The sequence below is a fragment of the Watersipora subatra genome, chromosome 3, assembly GCF_963576615.1.
Source record: "Watersipora subatra chromosome 3, tzWatSuba1.1, whole genome shotgun sequence".
NCBI lineage: Eukaryota > Metazoa > Bryozoa > Gymnolaemata > Cheilostomatida > Watersiporidae > Watersipora > Watersipora subatra.
Genome location: NC_088710.1, coordinates 12,418,233 through 12,427,674, shown reverse-complemented (window position 1 = coordinate 12,427,674; position 9,442 = coordinate 12,418,233). Strand labels below are relative to the sequence as shown.

At 39.1% G+C, this 9,442-nt stretch overlaps 1 protein-coding gene across 1 annotated transcript; it reads left to right on the top strand.

The window, feature by feature from the left end:
• The first annotated feature begins 4,960 nt into the window (after positions 1 to 4,960).
• On the top strand, positions 4,961 to 7,018 carry LOC137390354 (uncharacterized). Its single transcript, XM_068076687.1, has one exon. The coding sequence runs from the start codon at positions 4,961 to 4,963 to the stop codon at positions 7,016 to 7,018; it is 2,058 nt and encodes a 685-aa protein (XP_067932788.1).
• Positions 7,019 to 9,442: the final 2,424 nt, after the last annotated feature.

Genomic DNA, 9,442 nt, shown 5'->3' with positions numbered 1-9,442 from the left:
GCATTTTTTGTGCTTCACATGAATGTTTTTTCCCATGTTGGTGTTTACGTTTTTGCTGTGTGGTGGGTTAAACCAAATTTTTTTCCTCTGCCTTGTTCATTTTTCTGTTACCTGTTGTGCTTTTGGATATGTCAGTATGTACTTATATTCAAACTTATTTCTTGTATCTTAATACGGTTTTTTCATTTTGTTGAACACTTTTTCATTCGTTGATGTGGCATCTAATATTTTGTTCCCATTTTCTGAAATTTTTTTTATTTTGTTTTTACTGTGATTACTTTGTCTGTGTACATATAGTTGTTGTTTAGTTTGAGGCATGGTTGAAATGTGCTGTTTGTAACGCTTGCTTTGTTGTTCTGTTTTGTTTCGCTGTACTAGATGTATGTATGTATGTATATATATATATATATATATATATATAAATATACATATTACATAATGGTGTTTACTCATTAACCAATGAGTTGTGATTGATGAGTCATTCTCATACTCACTAGATTTCACTCCATTTTTCTGAAGTGACCATCTGATGAGAGCAACTCTATCTCTGCTTGAAACAAGTTTGTAGTGATTACTTAATAGCTACAGACTCTTCATATTATACTATATACATTATAATATACATATATAAATATATTTATACGAGCTGTACTCCCGGCGTTGCCCGGGTAATATAAGTCTTTGCACAAAAAATTGATTTGTAATTAACATATAACAACGCTTGCCATTCTAACTTTCAAACTACATATCGTGAGAAAGGTGTTTTGTGTAGTTGAAATAATTTAAGAGAAAATAAAAACAACTGCAAAGGTTTTCAAACTGTGTCAAACAACTGTAACTTTCAAACTTCATATCATGAGAAAAATGTTTTGTGAAGGTCAAATAAAAAAAAAATAGAACAACTGTAAAAGGGTTTAGATTTAATAATAATTTGAAATAATTAGCAAGTAATGGCTAAATTAAGTTGGTTTTGCTACAATTACAATAGAAGATGATTCTGTAATGATACAAATAATATGAACTGAGAAAACAATAAAAATCCTGAATATGTTGAATTAATAATAACAATTCTTGCATAAAAGTATGTGTGTATGAAAAAGGTTACTGTTCCACCAGAAGCATCTACCAAAACTTTGAATACGACAATACTAGTACTTCTCGATACTGGTACAAATGTAAAAATGAGATATCACTCTCTTTGTCTGACTGACTGGAGAGAGAATGTCGAGGCCCTTCCGCCGGAGATAAGATAATTGTTCACGGGAGAAGAATTGGCCTTGACCTCAGATGTAGTAATTGAACCCTACGAAAAATATTTCTTAACAGGGGCATCATAACGCGTGGGCGTAATGCTAAAATAATTAGCGTGTTCATTTGGTATACAGAATATGATAACATCATTGATCAAGATGCCTTATGTAGCTCAGTGGTGGAGCGCTTGGATAAAAAACTTGCGGATGCATTCGTCGTGAGTTCATATCCATCAGAACGTGAAATTTTAATTGCAAGATTTTAATAGCTGTAGCTAAACTACACACATACACACAGACTTTGAGTAATATAGATATAAGATATATCTATCTTATATTTATGTATATAAGATATATATCTATATACACTTTGAGATTTATATAGATACAAGATATAAATCTCTGTTGTATTATAGGATTTGTTAGGCTCAGGCTATATTGGTGTCTGAGCTCAAGGCAGTGCAGGTGGTCTTGGTTATTACGGTGAGTGCATAAAGCTGGATAAAGCTAGCAAATGAAGCTAGTAGGTAAAGCTAGTAGATTAGCTAGTGTAAGGCAGTATGGGGAGGATATAAGGAAGTGTAATGAAAGACGGAGGTTCTTCTTGATCTTCACATCAATACATGTAAGTGTATATATTCATACAACAATCTCAAAGTTTGTCACTATCCGTCTGTCTTGCTAAAGCTATTAAAATCTTGGAATGAAAATTTCGCTTCGGGCTGAATTTGAACTAATGGATATAGCGACTGCAACTTTCCGATCACAAATCTAATCACTAAGCTACGCAGCTCTTACAACAACAGCGTTCTTATCATGTACTGCATATCCTTATCTCGATTGCGCATGCTAAATGACGTATTAATTTATACATTGTGCCCACGGGTTACGATGCCCCTGTTATAAAATATTTTTAGCTTAACTTTATGAAACACGATGCTTTTCATCCTCAACATACTAGGGCAAATTTGTCTTTTCTGCCATACGATATGTACAAAACATTCTCTCAAAATTAATACTTAGCGATTGTTGTACTGATTACGACAAAATAGCAAAAATGCTGATATGCCATTCGCCGAAATACCTCTCACAATGCCGGAAAGAGATATATTTTTGCTTGCTATTTCAGTTCAGCATTATCCGTTATAGTAAAAACAGATCTGCAAACAGATAAAAATTTGAAAGGTTTATAATTTTCTAAAATACATACTAAAACTTCCTTTAAGTATGTGTTTAGTAAGCTAAATCTATTTAAGTTAGATTCATCGCTCATGTTACATGTCTGACTCGAAGGTAAAAACTCTCCCCGCCACGTAACGCACGTAGTACACTGTAATGTTACATTTTCTTGCAGATCATAACTACAAAATGCGCCAAAGTTATTGTAGGTAACCATAGTTACTAAGGTTAACATATTGTTTTGTTACTAACTTTTAATGATGATGATTTTATCAGGAGGTTATTGCATTAATACCCCTTTATACCTCTATACGATATTTTCGCCTTATGATGCCAACACTGAAACGAATTAAAATCATATAATTGTATACTAAATAGTTTTTCATTGTAATCATAGCAAAAAAACTATACTTAGCCATTACTTACTAATGATTTCACATTTACATTTAAAAACCTTTACAGTTTCATTTTTCCTCCTAATTTATTTCAACAAAAGACTTCTTTCATGATATGAAATTTAAAAGTTACAGTTGTTTAAAAAAGTTTGAACACCTTTACAGTTGTTTTATTTTTTTTCTCTTAATTCATTTGAACTGCATAAAAACACTTTTTTCATGATATGACGTTTAAAAGTTAGAATGGTGAATGTTGTTATATGCTAAATACAAATCAATTTTCTGACCAAAGAATTTTTTATTACCCGGGCAACGCCGGGTAGCACAGCTAGTATAAATAGTTACTAGTAATATAGATGGGCATGTATATATATATATGTATATATATAAAGACGATAAACTTTGAAAAATATATATATATTTCTCAAAGTCTGACGTCTGTTCTCTTTCGGCATGTCCATCTATAGCTACTGATATCTTAGAATAACGATTACGTATCGCAAAAGATTTGAACTCGAACCCTCCGGGTCACCAGTCAGACGCCGTACCAACTGTCACACGAACTTGATCACTGCACAAGCGACATATGTCACTATATGGAAGCAAATACGCGACAGCTTTGCGTACTACTCAGGATGATTGCCTAACGTCACCGACAGGGTGGCTTCTATTAGTACTCTTCGTCAAATTATGCATTGGCAATGTGCCAGGCTAATAGCAGTTGGCGGACAACTCTCATAGTTTATAAGCTGATTTTTAATACCCGGGCAACGCCGGGTAGCACAGCTAGTATGTATATATACTAGCTGTGCTACCCGACGTTGCCCAAGTATTAAAAATCAGCTTATAAACAATATGGACTATGCTTGTCTGTGACGTTTTTTGGATAGTTTAATATTGGCGTTGTATAGTAGTTTGCTGTTGTATCCACTCTTGTAGAGTGCTTCTGGGTATGGTTACACCGTGCTGTTAAATTGTTGTTCATTTGATGAGGGTGCGTTTAATCGTTGGTTTATATTGTCTGGCAAATTTTTCAATATGAAAGGTGGATGGTTGCTTTGTTCGTGCACATTAGGCTAGTTTGTATAGCATATACAATGCACAAAACACACAAACATATATATGTTTGTGCACACCTTCTTTTATAAGAGGTGGCAGTTGCTGTGGTGAGAGAAGAGAGTCATGACATACAGCTTGCGGGCATTGTTACATAATTGTGGTTTGCCTTTGGAATGTGTTCATTACTGGCAGTAAGCCTTACTCTTATGTCATTGGCTGTGCCCCTTCTGTCTATCTTGTGTTGTTTGAGATTATGGTATGAGTAGGCACTCTCTTCTTCACTCGCAGTGGTGCAAAGTCATATAGTGTACAGCACATTTCAGCACAAGCTATTTCGGCATTATGACAGTGAAGCTTTCAGATTTAGTACAGCGTTATGAAGATAAAACTAGTGGGGACTTTGGAGAGTGGTGCGACAAACTCGAGTTGATAGCAAAGCTCCAAAAAGTAGAGGATTTGGTATCATTCTTGCCGTTATTTCTTTCCGGGCCAGCATTTGCTGTCTATAAACAGCTAGATGACAGTACTAAAGGCAATTATACGAAGCTAAAAGAAAAGCTACTCCAAGCATTCAGTGATAATCGTTTTAGTGCATACGAACAGTTACGAACATGGACATTGGTCGATGGGGAAACTGTGGATGTGTACTTGGCCGATTTACGAAGGTTAGTGGCCTTAATTGGCCAGACAGAACCGGTACCGCTTTTAAAATGCGCTTTTGTTGCTGGGCTACCCGATGAGATCACTACCCAGCTAAAATCTGTAACATCTGTGGAGAAGCTAAGCTTCACGGAATCTGGTTAGCCGAGCGAGAATGATGATGTCCAGCAGAGCAACAGATGCTGGTTCTTGTGCTATTGGCTATACAAAGAAGGACAGTACTTGCTACGGATGGTCTAAGGTTGGGCATACCTATCGCCAGGGTGGTGCGAGCAACCGCAACAATGCAAGGTGGCAAGTTCAATGTTACAGATGCCAGCAATTTGGTCACATCAGCCGACACTGTAAACAAGAACAGGAAAACGACAAAGGGGGAGTATCGTTGCTGGGTGCTCCCCCTGCCCTAAAGTAAGCAGAATGTTACCATTCAAATCTGTTAAAATTCAAGGACATGACAATGTGGCATTAGTTAATAGCGGATGTGAACAGTCTGTTATACGCCAAGATTTGATTCGCCGACTAGGGTTACAATTGCAAGGGCCACCTCAGCTAGTGACTATGCTAAACGGACATGTTGGTAAATGTGCAGGAGAAGCATTATTACAAGTGACAGCCGAGGGTCAAACAATTGAGCTAAAGTGTCTCGTGGCGCCGCATTTGGTGTGTGGCTGTTCCATGATTCTCGGTATGGATGCCATTATAAGACTTGGTGGCATGGTGGTCTCCCAAAGCTGTGATGTGAGTTTTATGGCATCTACCAGAGTGATCAATGTTGGAGTAGTTGAAAATCAACAAAAGTTACTTATGAACCAAAAGGAAACAGTAGTAATCGACGACAAAGACTTTAACGCTGTCTTCGATGGCTCAAAGTGGACAGTAAGCTGGAAGTGGTTAGCAAAAGAGCCTGTGTTGCGAAACAATTGTGCCGAGTATCGCATCGCTGAAGACAAACGGAAGACGTACGAGCTGGAAGTAGAACAATGGATTAACAATGGATGGCTACAGCCTCACAATGAGAAATTACATGGAAAGGTAACAGGAGTCATACCGCTAATGGCTGCCGCCCAGTCAAACAAACCAACCAAAGTTCGCCCTGTGATGGACTATAGCAAAGAATTAATCAGTTACATTAGCAATCATCCAGGGTGTGATGTCGCACTGTGCCAGGATAAACTAAGGAATTGGCGTAAACTTGGTGACAATGCATGTGTTTTGGATTTAAAGAAAGCTTACCTGCAGTTACATGTACATGGAGACCTCCATGGGTTTCAGGCTGTGAACTACAAGGGTAAGTTGTATGTCATGACTCGAATGGGGTTTGGGTTAAATGTGGCTCCGAAAATTATGTCAGTTATACTACAAAAAGTTTTAGCGTTAGACGAAATTGTGGCCAAAGGTACTGATCACTATGTCGACGACATTTTTGTCAATGAGGCTGTTGTGTCTGCAAAGCGAGTGCGGCACCATTTGTCAAGTTTTGGGTTAGTCACAAAGGAACCTGTACCATTGTCTGATGCACGGGTATTAGGGTTAAGGGTGACTACAAATGGTGCTGAAGTGAGATGGTCGAGAGATAAACCCTTGCCAGCGGTTGGCACTAAAATTACAAAACGAGAGCTGTTTTCTGTTTGTGGCAAGCTAACCGGCCATTATCCAGTAGCGGGCTGGCTGCGCGTGTCATGCAGTTATATGAAGCGTTTAGCAAATGTAGTTGAGTGGGATAGCGACATACCAAATGATGTGGTAGGGATGCTTCATGAGACATTGAAATACATAGAGGAACATGATCCCGTCGGAGGTGTATGGACGGTGCCAGGCTGTGACCATGGAACAGTTTGGTGTGATGCTAGTAGCATTGCTATTGGGGTTTGTATAGAAGTAGGTGATGTTGTGGTCGAGGATGTGTCTTGGTTAAGGAAAGAGAATGATGGAGCACACATAAATGTAGCAGAATTGGATGCTGTGGTGAAGGGATTAAATTTGGCCATGAAATGGAACCTGAAAAGATTAACTGTAGTAACCGATTCCAAGTCAGTTTATGCATGGGTGCAGTCTGTTATAACGGATAGTCATCGACCGAAGGTTAGCGGGTTGTGCGAAATGATAGTGAGGCGTAGGTTGGGGCTAATTGCACAGCTGATTGATGAGTGTGAGGTAGAGATAACCATCAAATTGGTTAACTCATCCAGCAACAAAGCTGACATGTTAACCAGGGTGAGGCAGAAATGGTTAGTGAATACTACTAAAGTGGCTAATGTAGCAGTAGTGGATAATGCCGCTAGTTATGACGATGTGAGGAAAACCCATGACCTGCACCATTTTGGGATCGACAGAACCTTGTATATTGCTGAGCAAAGGTTAGGTAAACGCGTGAGCAGGAAGGCTGTAAAAAACATTGTTGAAAATTGCCCGGCATGTCAAAGGGTGGATCCTGCCCCCATGCGATGGACTAAGGAAAATTTGGAGGTAGAATGAGTTTGGGAACGGCTTGCTACAGATATATGTCACTACAGGAATGTACCATACCTAACTATTATAGATTGTGGTCTAAGCAGATTTTCAATATGGGTAAGACTACAAAATGAGACAGCAGATGCAGTGTCACTACAGCTAGCTCGCGTGTTTAGAGAAAGAGGGCTCCCTGTCGAAGTGCTTTCAGACAATGGACCCTGCTTTCGTGGCAATCGTTTTGAGTCATTGTTGCAAACATGGGGAGTAGAACACATATATAGTTGTGCATATCGTGCATCTGGTAACGGAATAGTTGAGAGAATCCACAGGACAATCAAGCGTATGGCTGCACGCTCGGGTGGTAGTATCAGTGACATGGTATTCTACTACAATAATTCACCTAATGCTGAAGGAGTAGTGCCGGCAAAGAAGTTGTATGCGTATGTGCCTAGGCTGCATAGATTAGTTGGAGAGGGAGATGGTATGCGACGACAGCGAGACGTGACCTGTAACCCATTTAGAGTAGGTGATCAAGTATATGTCAAGCCAGCAAATATAAAGTGCACATCTGTATGGAAGTTAGGTACAGTGACTGCACTAGTATCAAACACAGCTGTGGAAGTTGACAAGATGACTCGTCATGTTGCAGATTAGCCTGTCTTGACAAGCTGTTGTTTTTGCGTAGTTGTCCCCCCGTCGAGCGGCGAGCAACAACAGCTTGTCACAAGACGTACTGCACCTGATGCATCAGCTGCACTTATAAGGAGTTGTTCTCTTCCGTCTACGCGACTCGGCTGCGATGTTATTCCGGTCGCTCCATTGGTAATCATAACGGATTTCACGCAAAAATTTATGTAGAAAAGTTAAGATAAGAACGTTTAACTGGTGACCCCTCTCTGCAGTAAACTTTATTAGAATTTGAGAACTTAGGCAACAACAGCGACTAAAAATGTCGTTATTTGTGCGCTCAGTCAGTTTTATTTCTATTTTTGTATCAGTCAGTTTTATTTGTTCTTATGGATTTTATTTTGAGCTTATTTTATTCTTAAGTTCTACTAAAGTTTATCACAGAAACTGGTCTTTGGTTAAACGTTGTAATCTTGTTTTTTTTCTACATAAATTTTTGCGTGAAATCCGTTATGATTACTAATGGAGCGACCGACATAACATCGCGGCCAAGCCGCGTAGACGGAAGAGAACAACTCCCTATAAGTGCAGCTGATGCATCAGGTGCAGTACGTCTTGTGACAAGCTGTTGTTGCTCGCCGCTCGACGGGGGGACAACTATGCAAAAACAACAGCTTGTCAAGACAGGCTAGTTGCAGATCTGCGTCACGCTTGCAGAGAAAGTGAGGACGACGATAGCAGGGAAATTGAGATTATCCAGAATGATGAATGTGTAGAAGCAGATTTGGCAGATGTTGGAAGGCATAGTAATTTGGCCGTAGGCAGTAATAGTCACCCGCCAGTATCGGTGGTAGATAACACAGTTACCAGTAGAAGTGAAACACGAGATCGTAGGCCGCCAAAATGGCTAGCAGATTTTTACGTAGAGTAAAAGAAAAAAAAGGGTTTTGTGATCTATAGGATCAGGGGGAGCTGTGGTGAGAGAAGAGAGTCATGACATACAGCTTGCGCTTGTAGCGGGCATTGTTACATAGTTGTGGTTTGCCTTTGGAATGTGTTCATTACTGGCAGTAAGCCTTACTCTTATGTCATTGACTGTGCCCCTTTTGTCTATCTTGTGTTGTTTGAGATTATGGTATGAGTAGGCACTCTCTTCTTCACTCGCAGTGGTACAATAAAGTCATATAGTGTACAGCACATTTCAGCACAGTTGCTTTTTTGAATTCCTGGGTTTTTTGTTGTTCTGGTTGCTAATTTGGGTTCAAGGAAAACTAAGCTTTCCACAGACCTGCCAACCCTGGAGTGGGGAAAGGAGTGATAGTCTATTTTGGGGCAATGAAACGTGAGGATTTGATAAGTGGGGTAAATTTTCATAGAGTATAAAAACACCACAGCGAAAGATGATATAACTCCATATGGAAACCACTTGTCGTAGAGGTTATTGATAGATGAGAATGCCACAAATTTGTTTATACATACAATAGTTGTTTATTAGCAAGTATATGATTACTACTTGAAGGTTGGGCAAAAAACAGGGTTGCTTGAGTAAAAGGGGCTATTGCGTGACACAGGCGTGAGATGCGTGAGGCATGGGGCAATTGCGTGAGTCGCACGCATAATGCGTGGGAGTTGGCAGGTATGGCTTTCCATCTCATTCGGTGAGTTAACTTCTCCGCCATTTCCATTAATCTTTGTAGGTAATTTGATTTTGTGGTATTGATACATTTTCTATAGAATAACCAAAATTTACTTTTTCCATTTTTAGCTTTTGGAAGAATGCTCAACATTGTAGTAATTCTCAAACTAAATATATTGAAAATC